Here is a 20,077-nt window from a genome sequence, read left to right as displayed (position 1 = left end):
ACAGCCACATGCAGAAAAATGAAATTGGACCATTTCCTTACACCACACACAAAAATAGACTCAAAATGGATGAAGGACCTCAATGTACGAAAGGAATCCATCAAAATCCTTGAGGAGAACACGGGCAGCAACCTCTTCGACCTCTGCCGCAGCAACATCTTCCTAGGAACAACGCAAAAGGCAAGGGAAGCAAGGGAAAAAATGAACTACTGGGATTTCATCAAGATCAAAAGCTTTTGCACAGCAAAGGAAACAGTTAACAAAATCAAAAGACAACTGACAGAATGGGAGAAGATATTTGCAAACGACATATCAGATAAAGGACTAGTGTCCAGAATCTATAAAGAACTTAGCAAACTCAACACCCAAAGAACAAATAATCCAATCAAGAAATGGGCAGAAGACATGAACAGACATTTCTGCAAAGAAGACATCCAGATGGCGAACAGACACATGAAAAAGTGCTCCATATCACTCGGCATCAGGGAAATACAAATCAAAACCACAATGAGATACCACCTCACACCAGTCAGAATGGCTAAAATCAACAAGTCAGGAAATGACAGATGCTGGCGAGGATGCAGAGAAAGGGGAACCCTCCTACACTGTTGGTGGGAATGCAAGCTGGTGCAGCCACTCTGGAAAACAGCATGGAGGTTCCTCAAAATGTTGAAAATAGAACTGCCCTATGACCCAGCAATTGCACTATTGGGTATTTACCCTAAAGATACAAATGTAGTGATCCAAAGGGACACATGCACCCGAATGTTTATAGCAGCAATGTCCACAATAGCCAAACTATGGAAAGAACCTAGATGTCCATCAACAGATGAATGGATCAAGAAGATGTGGTATATATACACAATGGAATACTATGCAGCCATCAAAAGAAATGAAATCTTGCCATTTGCAACAACATGGATGGAACTAGAGTGTATCATGCTTAGCGAAATAAGTCAAGCAGAGAAAGACAACTATCATATGATCTCCCTGATATGAGGAAGTGGTGATGCAACATGGAGGCTTAAGTGGGTAGAAGAAGAATAAATGAAACAAGATGGGATTGGGAGGGAGACAAACCATAAGTGACTCTTAATCTCACAAAACAAACTGAGGGTTGCCGGGGGGAGGGGGTTTGGGAGAAGGGGGTGGGATTATGGACATTGGGGAGGGTATGTGCTTTGGTGAGTGCTGTGAAGTGTGTAAACCTGGTGATTCACAGACCTGTACCCCTGGGGATAAAAATATATGTTTATAAAAAATAAAAAATTAAAAAAAAAAAAAAGAATTTAAAATAACTTAAATATAATTAAGTAGATATGAAATTATCTTAACATATTTATATAATTGTGGAAATTCTAAAATGTCTATTTTAGATCTATTTTAGATTTTTAGTGAATGAGACCTTAAATGTTGATGTGAAAATAGAATATTTCATATTTCATGATTTTTTTTCACTTTAGAACAAACTATCAGGATTATGTGGAAACTTTGACAAATGTACTTCAAATGATATGACCACTTCCAATAACTTAGAAGTAAGAAATGCCCAAGTATTTGGAGATAGTTGGGCATTAGGGCAGGTAAGCAGAATATATGTATTATAGAACTCAACAAATATTTTTTGATATATTTATTCACTTAATAACTTTTTCGTACAGGAAAATTTATTTAGGTAATACTACTTTATGTCATATTTGTATAGTAATTCATAACTGACAAATTACTTTCACATTTACCTTCTGTAAAGCTTGTGACAATCTTGTAATGTAAAGGGTGTTATCTCTATATGACAGATGAAGAAATTGAGGCTCAGGAAGGTTTAATGACTTGCTTAATATTGTATGTCCAGAAAGAAGCAGAGATGACATTCAAATTCATGTCTTTTAATCTCAGGTTTTTCCTTCCATAGCAAATGCTTTATCAACGTACTTCTATTTCTAATAATATAACTTTTGCCAACTCAAAGCAATGAGAAAATGAAGGCAGAATTTCTCACCATTTGTTCTCCAGGCATGGTTGTGTGGGGTGGGGATCGGTAGGGAATGGATTTGTGGTCTGCTGCCTCTGGGAGCAATTTGAATAAAGTAAGTTAGACATATTTCTTTTTTGAAGGATTTCTTGAGTAATTATAAGCTTCCAAGGGAGGAATAAATCTGAAGTGTTTACCAACTTATTGACACAGAACCTGTTTTTATGTATTAGTTGTCAAAGAAATAGTGTCCTGTGGGCCGGCCACACTTTGAGAAATGCTGAGCTAACTCAGAAAACAGAATCGAATTAGAAATTAGCATTACTCTTTTCTTCTCCTTTTTCTTTTTAGCCTACTTTTCTTTCTAGCTGAAAGTGGTATCCATAACTACAGCTTTCTGATTTGTTACTATTTGGTTAATTTGCCTTCCTCTTTACCTAGTTTACCTAGTATATCTAAATTTCTTTAAAAACATAAAAGGGGTCTAGGATAAAGCACTCACCTAATTCAGTAAAATTCAGCAGCATATTTGAATGTGGCCCAAGCTGAAAAGTACAAATATTTTATTTAATATATGAACTATCTACTTCTTAGATACAAAATCCTTTTTATTATGGCTGTCATATATCTTGTTGCACTTATAAGTCTTTGAAGAAATTATCTTATATTTGTCCATTTAAAATGAATTAAGGAATAACCAATTTTAATCATAATTAAATATTTGGAGTAATAAAAGAATTTTATACTCACCATAATGTGTATTCTTATTCATACTTAATGGCCAAAACTAAAAAAAATTTTTTAAAGCTTTTTTAATTGGTAAGTTTAATTTAGTGCTTTGATGTTTTCCAGGTTATATGAACCCATAATAGGATTAAAACACAACCTCTGTTATTAGGAATTTAGAGTCTAGATTAGTAGTTGAGCTAGAAAAATTAAGAATGGAAATATGAAATAGGTGCTTTGATAGAGGTGAACAAAGCATTGGCTTCATTACAGTCAAAGGAGGTTTCCCAAAGAAGGTGCCATTGGGCTGAATCCTATAAGACACAGGAACTAGAAAAGTGAAGATGTTGACAAACAGTGTAGCATCAAAGGAGGGAATGGTCCATTAGAAGGTGCAGGAAGACGGGTGTGTAATGGGAATTTCAAAAAATTCAACATGGCAGCTCTGGGGAGTTGGAAGTTGTCAGTGGCTGGAATGCAAAGTATAGAGCTGCAAGCTATGAGTGCTAGGATCTAAGGCCCTAAAGTAGTTAGGAGGCTCTTATAATCCAGCTGGTAATGTTAAGTCAGTGAAGATTTAGAAAACTATACAAATTTCAGAGGCATTAAAGATTAAAATCATCAGCATCTGTTGAAAGGTTGCATTAAGGAGAATCTGGAGAATTCAATAAAGTCTCATAGCTTTCTGACTTATTGGGTAGTTGCTGATAGGGCAAAAAGGAGAGGAGATAGTGGAGGAAAGTGGGCCAGGACAACTGTGTAGAGATAAGAACAGGCTAGGATGCATTGAGAGAGAGGCTACAGTGAAATTTATGTGGAGATGTCCAGTTTTGAGATTCAGGAAAGATATTTGGGCTGGAAATATAGATTTGGCAGTTACTAGAATATGCAGGTAGTCGAAGCCATAAGAAGTGTACAAAATGAGAAAAATAAGAGGTTTGAGGATCAAGCTTTGCACAGAAGGGAGGGGCAGAAGAATGGGGAAGTAGCAGCCATTGAATTAGGAAGAAACTCAGAAGAAACTGGTATCACAAGAAATAAATGTGGAGAGACATTTAAGAAGGGCAAAGTAGTAAGTAGAGTCAAAGGTAGTGAAAGGTCAGGTGAGATGAAGACTGAAGCATTGCCTTTATATTTAGGCAACTCTAATGAAGAGATCACTGATGACATTTTCAGGGCAGTTTCGGGGAGGTGGATTAGAAGAGGCAGAGACCAAGTTGCTGAGTACATGGGATGTGAGCCTAGAGACACGTGAGCATGTACAACTCCTCAGAGGATGACTCCGATGAAAATGAATGAGCTGAAAATGAAAGGAAAGAGAATCAATTGCTCACATAATTTTTTAATGACCGCATTTGAGACAAATTTAAAACCATTTACCTCTACTCTCTAATATCGCCAGAATTTTAATAGTATGTTTAATTGTTTTCGAAAAGTAATACATACTATTGAGTTGGCTGAACACAGATGCTTTAGGTAAAACTTGACTAAAGGAATCAGAATATATGAGATGTGATTGTAATGCCGGAGTCAGAATAGTTTACTCTGATTTCAGCCTCAGAAGTCACCCCTTTGAAAACTCTTTCTTCTCACTTATTTCTCTTCAACAGTGTGAAACCCCAAGTGAATTATTTAAACCCTGTGAGGCACATCAAAACAAATTTCCTTATGCCAAGAAAGAGTGCTCCATTTTGTACAGCGATGTTTTTGCTCCTTGTCGCAATGTGGTAAATGAATACTTTACAAAACCTTCATATTTACATGGGTATTGCTGTAGCTGTGATACCGAGATGAATGGGACAAAGAATTTAACCAACTGTTGGCTTTTTGGGTGGACTATCTAACCATTGTCGGGAAGAGAAATTTGGTAGTTTGTTTGTTGGTAGAAGTGGTGCATTTAGTTGATTTACTTTCTCCCTCAATTCATCTTATTTAACAGCATACATTTGTACATATTTATTGTAATACTCTGTTCTACTTCATGAAGCATTTTAATACATCCTCAAAGCCAGAAGTGATTGGTCAAAGCCAAAAATTTTGTTTTTATTTAGAGAACATTGCTGCATGGCATCTTCTCCTCAACCCAATGTATAGTTTAAAAGTATTAGTAGTGGCACATTTAAAAGGGTCTTAAAAGCATATGCCAAGATGGAGTAATTTAAATTTTTAAATGCCTTCCCAACATAATAATTTTAAGCCTCCATAGTTTAAGAAAATTGCTTCAGGTATTCATAAAAATCACTAAAAGTACAATTGGTGATAGAACATTCTTTTCATTCCATGTGAATATGCTAATAAACAATGAGATTGTACAAAATATCAAAATATGATTATATTGAAGTTACTGAAATCACATTTTTTGTAAGACCCATTATCTGTTTTGCTGGTTCTTTGATTTTACATTTGCCTAATAAATTCCTTTCTCCTTTGGTCCCTATAGAGGTTTGAGACGTTGAGAACTCTAGGTGGCAGTGTTAAGTTGATAATACCAAATTTTGAAAACCTACCAGTTTGTTTTCTTTTAGAAGTTTGAATTTGAATCAGTTGTGGTTCGTACTTATTGAAATGAACTCATTTTCATTTCATTTTCAGATCGATGTTACTTCTTTTGCCAAAAACTGCCATGAAGACACGTGTAACTGTAATCTTGGTGGGGACTGTGAATGTTTATGCACCAGCGTGGCAGCTTACGCATACAAATGTTGTCAGGAAGGGGTATCTGTTCACTGGAGGTCATCCACTGTTTGTTGTGAGTACCCTAGTGAGAACATCATCACCAGGTTGGAAACTTATAAAGAGATTAATTTGTCCTATCACAGAACAAATACCATGCAATTCATCATGCAAACAGAATTTAAGATAACTAAACTTTCTATTCCTTTGACAATGCAGATAAACTGTAGTACAGCTAAAGGGCTTATAAAATTAAACATCAAGGTAAAATTTTCTATTCTGTGTGACTGTTGTCAGGTTGACATTCGAACTATAAATTGTATACCACCCTCAAATTGTTTATGACTTCATTCCCCTTACGGCTGTGAAATTTCCCTGTTCTGATTATAAGAAACAGATTTGAGTCTTTAAACTTTTTGTTTACTTATGTAGATGGCAAGTTATCTAAAGATTTTAACACTTTGAGTTCCCATTTCTAAGTAGGCAGATACATTTGTCTACTTATAATCTTACAAAATTTAATTTTTCAACACATCACTCTTAAAGAATCCTCTTTGCTCAGAGGAAGTTCCTAAATAATGATGTCATTCTGTGTTCTTTCACTTGGTCATGGATAAACATACAGCAATATTTTGCATACTTTCAGATAAGGGGTTAGACCTTTAAAGAGTTTAATATTTATTCTTTTATTTTTTTTAGCTCTTGACTGTGAATATTACAATGAAGGTATGTGATATTTCAATAACGATTATTACTATAGCCATTCTGTGGGATTTATTTTCAGAGTAAGAGTTTTTCAACAATGTGGGAACAATAGTTTATAATTCAGTACATAACTCAATGAACAGCTTTACTTTATAAAATTTATCTAAATTTCTAAGTATTTGAGTTAAAATTTATTTCCTGTAAAATAAAAAGTGTGTAACTAAGTTTTCGGCATTTAGGAGGCTCTCAATAAATGTTTTCTGTATGACATGAATAAATTAATGAGTGGAGATAGCTAATTTTTTAGGCAAAAAGGATGAAAGACATATACCAAATGCTTATCTTTTACCATTTTGTATAAATATAAACATTAGTCAAAAATTATGTCATAGATATCAATTACTATGATGATAAGCATGTAAGGAATTTATTTTGCCATCATTGAAGGCAAAAATAATTACATATTATCAGAATGAGAATTTATTGATTTAATGGTAATAAGAGGAGGTGCTACCTAAAACTAAGAAATTGACATAAGAAGAAACAGAGTATCACATCCTCAGTGAAAATGCCAGATAATGGCAGAATTAGAGCCTGCTTTATTATCAAACCTGCTTATTGAGGAAGGCATAGCCACTTAAACCTAATTCAAACAAGTAAGATGATCCAGGACAGTGTTCAGTGTTCATTTTGTCCATGACTGGACAAATTCTGGACTCATGATGGGATAAATTAGAGTAATAGTTAAAGGGAAACTGGGCCACTACAAAAACCCCAAGCAACTAATCAAAAGCATTTTTGGTGCCTTACTGAGCTAGGGAGAAATCTGTCAGCTATAAATACCCAAAGAAAGCCAGATAATTTTAGAGAAATAGAGATGACGGATTAAAAAGAAAATTGACATTTTAGTTTTTGGTTGTTTCTGTTACATTTATGGAAGTTTGATGGAGGAAAAAAGCCCAACATTAAAAAAAATTCAGTGCTAGTTAAAGAAAATATAAACCAAAAATATCTCCTGTTGAGAGGTTCACACACATGTGCGTGTGAGTGCATGTACGTGTGCACACACACAAACACATTCTACATCAATCCTTTGGATGTCATGCTGAAATTGAAACTGATTCCCTAAAAGTAATAGCTTTTGTTGTTAACTACTTTATGTATATCATATAATTTAAGCTTCAAAATATGCCTGTAAGGTATTACTATTAACACTTTATAGAGGAGGAATCTGAGGACCAGAGGGGTTAAAATAACTTGGTCAAAGTCACTTGGTCAAAAATGTAGTAAACTGAGATTTGTAAGCAATCTGATTCAGAACCAAAGAGCTTGACCTCCATGCTGCACTGCCCTGAGTATGGTTAACGAACCCCAAACTCAGAAAGATCAACACACATTGTGATCATGCTCTACACAATGTACACAGACATCAGTTTGAAAAAAATTGCTCCAGTAACTTCCTCACTTAAGAAGGCTTGCCTCACACAGTTCTGCTGTAAAAATCTCCATCTGTGCCTTTGTACTTTCTGGCATTTCTTCTGTCGTCCTTTGGATCCCAAAGCAGAATTTTCCATGAATATTGAATTTCTACCTTTTGCTTCTTGATATATTTTGCTTTCTCTCAACAAGTCTGCTGCACTACTAGTGATGGTTCTTTTTTCTAATGTGTTCTAGGATTCTTCAAACCACTTCCCCTGGTGTCATCTATAATATTCAGAGGACGAACATGGGGCGTTTAGCCTCCATGGGACACTGATTGACTCAGTGGAATGGCAGGGGAATCTGTTTCCTATGATCAAAATAATAGGCAAAAGCATTAACTGGACAAGGAGAGTACGAGTTTGCAAAAATAATGCAATGAAGATAGATGATTGAAGGGGAATATAGAATTGAGATTGTTGATACTAGTTATAAAAAGAAAATTGTTTAAATGAATATTTTTAATAGGTTTCATCCCCACTAATTTTATAGATATTTTAAACCTACTTAGTTTTCTTAGGATATTCAGTACTGATATATTTCTTCCTTTATTTAGTACATACCAGGCACTGTGTTTTCAAGATACTTATTAATATTTCAAGCTAATGCCGTAAGAGGAAAATTTAAAAAAAAGTAAGAGAATTCAGAGGTTGCTGTTGATATTATTTCAGTAATCTTTAATGCAAAGGCTATATGTAACATCTTCATATTCATTTTATGGCATTTGCTAAAAATACAAAGATTTTATTATTGTGATTGCTGTCAGTGAACAAGGACTTCAATATTCCACTAAAAATTGTTGTGCAAGTTTTAAGCTCAGAGTGATTTTATTAGCCAGGATATGCCTAATATTGTGTTAAATAATCACTGAAGGAAATGATTACTTTCAGTAGGTGGTGAAATTATACTCTCCCTAAAGAAAATTAATGATAAAGTCAACGATTTTTGCTTTAATTGCTAGTGAAAAATGCATGAGTATCCAAATACAAGATATCAATCAACTGGGAGACAATTCGGAAGCTTTCAATTTTTATACAAATGGATTTTTCAGGTGAAAATTATCTCTTCAGGTTGCTGTTAGTAAAGAACTCATGCTCTGGACAAGAGAAGATTTTGTTTGGCTGTCTAATTCAGTTCCCTTCTTCTTTTTTTAAAAATTTTTTTAAAAAAGATTTTTATTTATTTATTCAACAGACAGAGATCACAAGTAGGCATAGAGACAGGGGAAGGGAAGCAGGATCCCCGCTGAGCAGAGAGCCCCATGTGGGGCTCGATCCCAGGACCCTGAGATCATGACCTGAGCTGAAGGCAGAGGCTTTAACCCACTGAGCCACCCAGGCGCCCCCGTTTCCCTTATTCTTATATCGAATGTCCATGAGGGTGCTTCAGTCCCTCAAGTTATAGTTTTATATGTCTTCATTTTGAATTATATCTCATTGTGATTTACATACTTATCTACTAATTTATACATTGTTTACCTATTTGTACAAACGAACATGCTTATAAAAGGAAATACATTTGTATCTGGGAAGTATATGTTGCTCTTATCCTTCTTAGAAAGTGTGCCAGCAAATAGTGGAGACTAATGATAGAGCTTTCTTTGGTTCTTGTAGATTTGGGCTCTTAAACACTGTGCATTGTGTGTATTCGTCAGAGCAATGGGGAGGCCGTGTTGTGGGCTCATGAAGAGGTTCTCCACTGTATCTGCTCAGTTCCATCTTGGTGGGAGCAATTGTCTTCAAGTCTCCATCTCTACTCAAGTTGTTCAAATTTTTGGTAAAACTCTTTCTCTCACAGCTTGTAAGGGTCCCCAAGTGCTCATTGGTGAGGCATCTCCAGTCCGTGGAGGAGTCAACACTTGAAGATAACTTATCCTGAGTCTTTGCCTCCTCTCTAGGTCTTCATGAAGGAAATTTTGGTTTTTGGTCCCCTTTTTGCTTCAAAGACTTTTGACTCCAGTCTAATTTCTCCCTTCCCCCAAACCTGATCTTCAGTCCTGAAAGAGAAAAAAAAAAAACCATAACCCTCTGATTTCTTTAGATATTTTTCTCTCCTCCATCTTTAGAGTGGGCTTGTTGAGGAAAATTGTTCCTGAGATAAAAATTAGAGGAAAGAAGGAATGAGAAATTCACTGAGAGCAACTGGATTGATCTTTTATGATAGCACTTGGCACATACATATTAATATTTTACATAACCTATAACATAGAAAATATACACACAACTATTCCAAGCATACAGGTGATAATTATGTAACCTAATTTTGATGATTCAGAAGAAATTTCAAAGTTTTATAGTCTCTCAGTTATATTAATCACGAAGTTTAGACTGGCATGGAGATTAGGCTGGAGGTAAACTGAATTTATTATCACAAAACCTAACTCATCATTTTTTTGAATATCATGAACTTAACTATAATTCATAAGATAAGGTTTGCAGAAAAGTTATTCTGGTTGAGTTTCGAGTTTGTCTCTATACTAATAAGGTTTTTACTACAGTAAATGTTTTCCATTTTATATAGAGCTAGTTAAGTGCATGAGAAGCAATAGCATAAGTGAAAATACTTTGGACATCTTTGTTGAGCTTCGTCTGATTTTCTTTTTTATAGACATGCCTCACTGTCAGTAATTCCCCAAACAGAAAATATCGTAGATCACGTAGATCACGTCTGTGACTTCTGTCTTCATGCAATGCAACCTGTTAGAGAGAGATGATTTTTTAGAAGACTATCAAAATCCCTGGCCATAGATAGAGATAAATTTATGTTTATTGAGAATAGTTTTAAATCATACAATATTAGAGTGGAGAGTTACCTACACAAACTTTTTCACCTAGGTGAGAAAAACGGAGATCCAGAAAGCTTGAATCAATCTTCTAAGGAGCACTGATTTAACTATTATGTAAACATAAATATATATGTTTTAAATTACATAATCTAAATATGATTTATATATTCCAATTTGCTATAGTATGTTATTTTTTAAAAATAGTTTACTTATTGTATCAAAGATAAATACTTAAGTGCACAATAATTTTTATGGTATTTCTTTGTTATTAACATCTATCCCATTGAAATGTCAGCTTGAAATGTAAAACTCCAATGCCAATTGTAAAACTCCTATGACAATTTATTATTCTCTTATCTGCATTTAACTAGGGCTTGGAGAAGGGCCATACATGCTGGCAAGTTATGGACAGAGTGGCCTTGTTCTGGGGGCCAATATGACCAGTAGAAGCATTTTCTCTTTGCCAAGGAGTAGTATTCATGGCAATTTATTTTTTAATTTTATGATCACTCCAGGCCTTTTTAAAGAGAAGGCATCATGTAAGTATAATTTCCAATTGAAAATAGGAATTTCATTTTCCATTTACATTGTTTTTCATTTATTCATGTAGTAGCTATTAGTTGGGGATCTAATACATTAAAGGTATTTTTTTAGGTGTCCTAAAGGGTATAAAATAAGAGACTGGTACACGAAACAATTATCTCTTTTGTATATAAAATCTTTTCTTTGTTTATCTTTTAGCATACATACATTAGAATTGAAAATATTTGACTGAATTTTTGGTCCTAAATAAAGCATAACTTAAATTTTCATAGTAACCATTATAGACTTGATTTGAAATTTTGATTTGATATCAAAGTAGTTAAGTATTAAGAAAATAAATCAGAGTCTAGAAAGCCTTTTGTCCTTTATGGCCTTGTCTTTCCTGGAACCTGGTCCCACATTTACTGATTTCCATCTGCAGATCTATACTGGTCCAATTCACTTGGCACCTGTTCTAACTAGTGGTTAGTGTCCCCTTCTGACTGGAGATAATCAGGCTACGTTGGTGCTATACTATACTACGTTGGTGCCCTACTTAGAATCACTCGTGAGGTGTTACATGAGCTTAGAAAATATTTATTAAATGAATCAGACTTAATTTTTTTAATCTATTTTGAGAAATCTCGTGATTTTCTAGTTAGAATGAATTGTATTCTTCTTATTAAAAAACTTTAGTTCTTTTTAATCTATGAAAACCCCTATCACAGTCTGAAGTTCCGATTTATGTGTTTGTTCCATACTTTTCCTCTGAAAAAGATTTCTTTTATTCTTCTTTGCATCCTCCAGGGCTCAACAGAAGGACTTGCAAGTTTTAAGATATAATCAATGCCTTTGGAATTATACATTGGATTTGAGCGAGCTCTTCATTTTATGATTTATATTAAGTGATGTTTTAATAAAAAAATCCTAACGGATTTAAATTAAAACCTAAAAAATTAAGGTCTAAGAAATTAAACCTAAACTCTATTAAAAAAAAAAACTCTTATATCATGGGTTTTACAAATATGAGGAAAACTTTTTCAAGCATTTACCAAAAAAGGATGACATTTCTCAAATGTTTTATAATTGTTCATTAGCCCTTTGACCATCTATTGGGAAATAGACAATAATGTTGAGCAAATAGTTTTTTCTTAATGCCGCAAAATCACTTGCAAGATTATTTACCCATTAAGAGCCCAGTTATATTATAATGCAATGACATGCCTAAATTGATCTGTTTCCTATTCTTTTAGATCATCCAATTTAGCTCTTTGGAGAGTCTGTGCATTTGAAAATGTTAAAGCTTGCAAATACAAATATGTGTTCAATCAGTCATTCAGTTCCTTGTATGAAATTGCATGTGCTGGGGTCCGAAGTTGGTATTTCTTTTGTCCCCTGAGGGACACAAGAAATTATTTAAAAAATAGAATTCAGCAAAGACTGGTCTTTTTGAGTTTTTGAGCTAACAATACATTACATTAAAATATTAATTTTCTTTTTAAAGATATTAGAATTCATCTCTGAAATCTTAGAGATGGTCTTCATTATATATGGCAGTTGTGCAATTCTGTCTTTGCAAATACATTTTACAGTGCTGGTGTTGATGATCTCCCACCCAGGCGGAAATCAAACATGCTGCTCTATGTTTTACAGCATTGGCACTTGTTTCCTTGGAGTCTGCCGAAAGGCCAAACTACTTTCTCTATGTCCACGATGATGACACTCTCAGTTTGAAACTGTGGCAGGCAAATTCAGCCTTCCATCGAAGAGCCACATTTCTCCACCATCAGGGGCTCTGGATTCCTGGTTACAGTGCATTTGAGTTATACAGCAAAAAAGGCTTTTTCATCATCCTCACAGATTTTAGTGTCAAAGCATCAAAATATGATGATTCTGAAGAATTCAAACATTCAAGTAGCTTCAGCATAGAAGGTATGGTTTCTGAGATCTTCAAAAGGAGAATCAATAGATAATTTACCTTATGGCAAAATATCAAAAATTTTTAAGTCATTTGTAAATGAGTCTAAGTAGACTAACTGGTATGACCTTGAGTGAGTGAGTTTCTTAACCTCTTTGTCTTTGGTTTATGTGAAATTAGAATGGGGGAAATAATAATACCTACTTTATAGAGTTGTTATTATGTCACATAAATTAATTGGCAGATAGTTTAGAACAGCCTTAAATAATGTTACTTTTATTTATGGTCCCAGTTATTACTTTTAGGGCTATCTGGACTTTGGAAACTGAGCTTCCTTGCATCTCTTGGGTCTACTGCTTGTACTTTTTCTTTCCTAGAAGGCAGCTTCTCAATATCCTGATTCTTAATGATAAAGGCAGCACGTTTATCTCTGTCTTTTGAATAGTAAGGTATCTGGTTCCATTGACTTCTGGAAGATTTCCCTGGTTCAGTAGAAGCCTGGTTTTATTTCTAGAAATCCTTACAGTTTTATAGCTGTTGAATTTTCTGAATTTCAGAGAGGAATCTCCACTTCCTCATCTGATGTTTTTTCAAAATCTAGGAGCTTAACACATACCTTGGATCTCCCAAACAAATTCCTTCATTTTAACATATCATTTGTTTCATTTATTCATTTGCCTTTTCTGTTGTTGATAAATTTCTGCAAACCTCGATAGTCTTTGGATTTGAGGAATTCAGATGAGCTTCAAATTTTTGCCTATTAAAAAGGGTTCCTGCACTCATGAGAAAAAGTCACTGATATGTCTATACTACATTCTATAGAGCAGATATGATGTTTTTACTTGACTTTACTTAAAAGTTGAATGTTTTGACACTCTGTTTCCCCTCCAGTCTAGTTATACTCAGACCCAGTGGCCCCACCTAAGTTTTGGACAACTGTTGCCAATGGCATCATTAGAATCTCAGAAACTGATCATTGCGGAGTTCTTAAAACTAGGAAATTCTAGGGATCTACTCTAGTCTTAGAACCAATCCTCTGTCAGGACTCACAATTCCAGTGACCTAGATCTAATGGCCACGCTAATCTTTAGATGCACAGATGCCTTCCAAAAAGTTTTATTTTCCTATCCATACTTTAGGATTCCATTCTGTATCCAGAATCTGAGAAACATAACACCTACCATGAATTTTCTCCTTTATGGAGCTCTCTTCTCCAGATATAATTTTGGACTGCTACAGAAAGATTGTTCTATGTTGTGAGAAGAGAGAGTACTAGCAGAATTTGTAAAAGGAAACTCTTCAATCAAGGGAGGTTTTATAACTGTAAGCATGTATTATTAAAGCCCATTCATTTGTTTTTGTCATCAGATAATTCTTACCATGTACAAGGTAATGCTCTAAGTTCTGTGAGAACAAGGATGGAATGCTCTCCCTAGGTTTGATGTCAGGAAATATGTCTTTGGTCTTGCCATTTTCCTAATTGTTTGAACTTGGCAAGTCATTTGGCTCCTCTGAGCCTCATTTTTTTTTTTCATTTATAAAATGAAAATAATACTCAATAGGCTTTCTAGGATAAAATAGAATAATGGACAAAAATTACTTTGCAAAAAGTAAAATTCCAAACAAGTGTTCAGTATTATGACATGTAGATCATTAGAACCCAGTGAACATAAAGGGAAAAGATTTTGAATTTTTCATTGTTTTCTCCAACTGCTGGGTTTTAAAAATCTTTGGAAGGTGGACTAACATTTAAATATTCAACCTAACCATGAAATATTTTGATCACCAAGTTATTGCCATGTCTTTTTCCCTAGCTCTGTCTTTTCTACAACATTATGGTCAAGGAGGGGTCAAACCCTAGAAGCGTTGCTATCATAAATCATTATATTTCAAGCTGTACATTAAAAATATGTGCAATCTAGACTTTCTTCTTTCTCCAGAAATACAGGCAGCAGTGCCCTACCGGAGGATGTGTGAATGGAGATACGAACCTTGTGCCACTCCCTGCTTTAAAACATGCAGTGACCCTGAGGCGCAAGCGTGTAAATTTCTCCCACCGTAAGTCGTGTTTAACCATTCAATGCACAACTTCCAGCACTAGCACATTCTTCTCTCAATGGACTTTTTTTTTTTTTTTTAGAATTTTAAAAGTAAAAGACCATTCTCAAGACTCATTTGTATGTGTTCTATACTTAATAAAGAATTCATTTCCTTGTATTCAAGCAGTAGTTATTGAGGGGTTGTGATGTGGCAGGAATTCTAGCTGATATGAATGTAGTACTGAATGAAACAAAGTATCTCCCGTCTTGCTGCTTACACTTTGTTGGGTTAAAGCAGAGAATAAGCCAGTGAAAACATAAATGTGTAATACAATATATTGTTAGATGGAGATAGTTGTTGTGGAGAAACAGAAAGGAAAGTAAGGGAGACAGAGAGCATAAGGCATGTGTGTCTTTGCTAATTAACATAGAGTGGTCAGAGAAAAACACATGAACAAGGTAGTGTGTGGTCAGAGATGTAAAGGAAGGAAGGGAATTGGCTATGTGAATGTCTGGGGAATGATCTGAGAACAGTGCAAAGGTCCTGGGGTGGGAATATATCTGGTATGTGTGAAGATAAACAAGGAAGTCAGTTAGTTGGGACAAAGTGAACAAAACTAAAAGAAGTAGGAGATGAAACTGGAGAGTCATGGTGGTGTGCAAATCACATAGGGCCTTGTGGTCCATTGTGGGGACTTTGTTTTTTCCTCTGAGCAATGTTCTGGTATATTTTGGACAGAGAAGTGGCATGGTTTGATTTATGTTTAAAAAGTTTCCTCTGGCTATTGTACTGACTATTGGGAAGGCAGAGGACAAGGGCAGAACTGGTCAGTAATTCAGATAAGATGTGAAAGGGATTTGACTAGGATGCTAGCCCTGAAAGTTGTGAAAAGTGTGAAGATTCTGCATATATTTTGAACTTAGGGCCATGGGTTTTACAGATTTAATATTAATCATGAGAGATAAAGGAGTTAGTTTCAAGGTTAGGCATCAGCAATTTTTAGGTAGAACCATTTGAAATTACCATTTTTGTAGTAAAAAATGCTCAAATATTAGATGTTTCCACTTAATGGGGTGACTTAGTTGCCATCTATTGAGGTAGGGAGCACGGTAGGGGAGCAATCTGTAGGAAAAGTCAGGAATTTAGTTTTGAGGATATCAAATTTGAGAACAAAATTGTTCATTAGATTTGGCAAAACAGAGAATATGAAGAGCCAAAACAGAGACAGAGTATAAACAGCTTCTTCTTCTTCTTCTTCTTTTTTTTTTAAGGAGTTTTGCTGTAAAGGAGAACAAAGAAATGAACAATAATAGGAGGGAATATTTTTTAAAGGATCATTTTACATGAGGCCTTTGTGAGCTTCATTTCTGTGATAGACACTGAGTCTACAAAAGGTTCTGGGCACGTGAATGAATGAGACACAGCACTTCTTTCCAGTCTTTAGGAAGAGGACAGAAACAAAACCCAATAATGATAATACAGTGGAAAGAGGGCTGAAGCAATAATAAAACAACTAACACACTGTAGTCTTTGTAGAGTGACTCACACGGTGCCGAGTGCTGTGAATTGGGTCATCTCTTTATCCCCACTGTCGGGGGGATAAAGAGGCACAGGGAGGTGACACAATTTGCTCTCTATGACACAGTTTCTAGACACTCGGGCCAGGAATTGAACCTCTACTGGGTATGAAGTGCCATGGGAGCAGAGAGAAGGAAGTATTTCTATTTCTATTTCTTTCTCTCTCTTTTTTAAAAACGATTTTATTTATTAATTTGAGAGAAGGAGTGTGCAAAAGTGGGGGAGGGGCAAAGAGAGAGGAAGAGCAGATTCTCTGCTGAGCTGGGAGCCCAAAGTAGGGCTCGATCCCAGGACCTGGAGATCATGACCTGAGCTAAAGGCAGAAGATGCTTAACCGTCTTAGCCTTCCAGGCATCCCTCTATTTTCTTAAAAATAAGAACAGCTAATTCTGTATAAAAAGGAGACATGACCAGCATTCACTTGGACCTCTCACGTTCACACACCTACTTCCTGCCTCTTCTGGTAGCCCTCAGGAGGAAGGGACACAACAGGGAAGGGGGGGCACAATGAGTTGGGCACTGGGGCAAGGAAGGGAGACAGAGGGCAGAGAGCATCGCCCACCCAAGCACAGGGGAGGAAATGAGCTATAGTTTGAATTAGCGTATTATTTCTTGTGGTATAACCAATCTCCTAGGCAGCTGAACCCAGATGCTCAGTGCTTCTGTAGTTTGGTCTGTAGCTTATTCCAAAACTTTTGGTTAGGATTCAGAGAAGAGATTCAGGATGAAACTTTGCCTCTCCCAAGATTTCTCATCTCTGTCTTCCTTCAGCTTCTCCCTCTGCCCTGCACTGAGATGCCTAATTATTTCTCCTGAGGAAGACTCAAGTACAGATCTGGGGCTTTTTTTTTTTAAGATTTAATTTACTTATTTGAGAGAGATCATGAGAGGGCAAATGGTCAGAGGGAGAAGCAGACTCCCTGTGCAGGGAGCCTGATGCAGGACTCGATCCTGGGACTCCAGGATCATGAGCTGAGCCGAAGGCAGTTACTTAACCAGCTGAGCCACCAAGCCGCCCTGGAGCTGGGGCTTTAACACACCTCTGCTCCCCTCTCCAAGCCCTCCACAGAACCACCATCCTCCTTCTAGATTTTTGCAGTTTCTGGCACATAGCAAGTGTTAAAAACAAAAATATCTAGTGGAAATGAGAACTTCTATGAGAAAAGATGCCAACTAGCATACCATAGAGCCCATATGTAAATACAGTTTTTCCCTTATGTAATATACCTATTATAAGAAATGGTCTACATCTGAGGCATTTATTTATCAGTCAGAAGTTGAATAGATGATCAGTTGTGTGACAAAATAAAGAAGAATCTGCTGTGTGCAACTATGAAGGCGTTTTAAAGGAATAAGTTACTGATTTTTGCAAAATATTTTAAGTGGCTTTGGTTTTGACTTGCATAAAAAAATCATGAAGTAATTGAGTTGCACAAAAAATTGATGTTTATTTAATTTAATGATAACTTACTGTCCCTAGTCTTTCCATCCATATAGTAACTTTAATTTTTGTGTTTTGTTTGATGAAATTTAGAATAGACTAGGAATATCATACACCAGTTGAAGTTTTATTATTCAAATTCATTTTATAAAATAAACAATTGGTCACATAAACTAAGCTATTTATGTAAAAAAATAATCTGTGAGGGAGGTATCCAAGAGATGGCTAAATGTGTCTCATGTTAGAAGAGAAATTAGCTTTCCTTGTTTTTTTGTGTGTTTTTTTTAAAGTGTTGCCTGGATTTCTTTCCGTCAACTAGTGCCCTCTGGTGGCAATACTTACTCCTAATGTCAGGTTCATTTTCATCTTGAACTGGAAAGAGGCTTTGAGTATTTTTAATTCAGATTCTCTACAGATATTGGAAATGTCTAAAACCGGAAATGTCTAAAAATATTTAAAATGTTATTACTAACTTCTAGTGTATTTGAAAGTCAGATAAGCAAGGCTTTTTATAAAAACATTTGTGTTTATTCTCTCTAGCATGTATGAATCCAATTGGTTATACACAAAAGATTGCATTTATTTTCTTTGAATTAGAACAAATTGGACTCTGAGCATCTAATTGATGAAAGAAAGAAAGAAAATGTAACCTCACTACTTATATTGACTTCATTCCCTTAGATAAAAGCATTCCAGATGACCACTCTTGTCTTTGGCCCAAGACATTCAAGCCATAGCGCCTTCAAATTTGGGACCCCTGCTTTGCTTCCGTGCCATGCATGAGAAGTGGAGATCCTTAAGAAAACCGAACATCCTGGAATTTGCAATCCAATATCCATAGGCTTATATACAACCATACCCTCCCAGGGCACTGCCAAACTTTTGGGGTCTTGAGAACCACCCCTTCTGCTCCTCCCCTCCCTGTTCTAGAAGAACAGCAACCATGTTCTACCTCCATCCATTCCACCTGGAGAGTCCTAATACCTTTTCAATGATTTAGGACTTAATAGTACTCAGGGAGAGCTACTGAATGTCTCTTTTGTTGTGCCAGTGTCTTTAAGGCAAGGATATTTAAAAAGCATCTCTATCAACTGAGATTTGGAGGAATGTAAGAGTGGAAAGAACAACAAATACAGATTAAAATCACAATAAATGATTCTTCTGCATTTCCAGTGATTTGTAGAGCATGGCTTTAGTGTGTTCCAAACACAAGCATATGCTTTGAAAATGCTGTGTTCAGATTCTTCATGAATCATGAATGATACCTATTTATCATCCCTTAGGGATTGGGATTTCATAAAATGAAGTATGATGAAATACAACAAATGGAGCACTCCTTACTGCTTGGCAAACAGAGTAGAAGACTTTCAGGAAGAATATGTGTTTATTGCATATATTAAATACAGTATTTTTTTATTTTAAACTTTTTTCACTTTTTTTTTTATGTAAAGGGTTGAAGGATGCTTGCCCTACTGTCCTAAAAATATGATCCTTGATGAGGTCACCCTCAAATGCGTTTATCCAGGAGACTGTAAGTGGGAAATGTTCCTAATTTATTCTGAAAAATGAAACACATAAGTATTTTTTTCTCTACTGATGGCAAGTGGTTATAAACAGAAGTTTTAGACAACAGACTTTTATAAGATTCTTCTTTAATATCCTTTCCACTTTTTTTGTTATTGTTGTTTTTACTTCTAAAACATATAAATCTTCCCTCTGACACCCCTCCTGTGTTTTCTCCCCCAAAACATTTTTCTGGAAGCTAAAGATCCTTTTGGAAGTATATATGGACCTCATTTTAAGCACAGCAGATTAAGGAAGTGTATCTTTGTGCTTTTTGGTTTTTGTTTTCATTTTTTGTTTTTGTTTTTTTGTAGGCATACCTCTGATTCCCACAGAACCTGCATTAGTGCCACCAGGTAAGCCGTCTCTACCCATGTTTACAGCTATTGTTACCATTTGAGACCCTGAGATTAGCATTATATAACTTAAGTCTTAGCACACTTAATAACGGCTAACTGACATCGGTATTACCCATTGGCTTGAAAACCCAGCAGTCACTTTGTTGCGTTCCGTAGCTGTTCACTGGCTCAGCATGCCAGGTTTTCTGAACGCCAGGTTTTCTGAACAGCTTCATCATTTGGTTTACTGCTTCCTCTATTTCGGTAGTACAGATAACAAGGACTTCCCTCACATTTTAAACTTAGAATTTGGGTGTCGCTAAATCGTGCATAAATA

At 35.6% G+C, this 20,077-nt stretch overlaps 1 protein-coding gene across 2 annotated transcripts in view; it reads left to right on the top strand.

Moving 5' to 3' along the window:
• Window positions 1-20,077, top strand: part of OTOGL (otogelin like) — a 136,191-nt gene that overhangs the window by 78,899 nt on the left and 37,215 nt on the right. For both annotated transcript variants that reach the window (XM_045069092.1, XM_045069091.1), the window contains 9 exons: window positions 1,464-1,583; window positions 4,309-4,425; window positions 5,291-5,447; window positions 6,071-6,097; window positions 10,712-10,879; window positions 12,516-12,794; window positions 14,721-14,838; window positions 19,291-19,370; window positions 19,717-19,790. In XM_045069092.1, the coding sequence (XP_044925027.1) occupies window positions 1,464-1,583; window positions 4,309-4,425; window positions 5,291-5,447; window positions 6,071-6,097; window positions 10,712-10,879; window positions 12,516-12,794; window positions 14,721-14,838; window positions 19,291-19,370; window positions 19,717-19,790 (1,140 nt within the window). The remainder of the gene's footprint in view (window positions 1-1,463; window positions 1,584-4,308; window positions 4,426-5,290; window positions 5,448-6,070; window positions 6,098-10,711; window positions 10,880-12,515; window positions 12,795-14,720; window positions 14,839-19,290; window positions 19,371-19,716; window positions 19,791-20,077) is intronic.

Source organism: Mustela putorius, unplaced genomic scaffold, assembly GCF_011764305.1.
Source record: "Mustela putorius furo isolate JIRA1106 unplaced genomic scaffold, ASM1176430v1.1 tig00003911_pilon_pilon_pilon, whole genome shotgun sequence".
Taxonomy (NCBI): domain Eukaryota; kingdom Metazoa; phylum Chordata; class Mammalia; order Carnivora; family Mustelidae; genus Mustela; species Mustela putorius.
The sequence above is the reverse complement of the archived record's forward strand: the minus strand, read 5'-3'. Positions and strand labels throughout refer to the sequence as shown.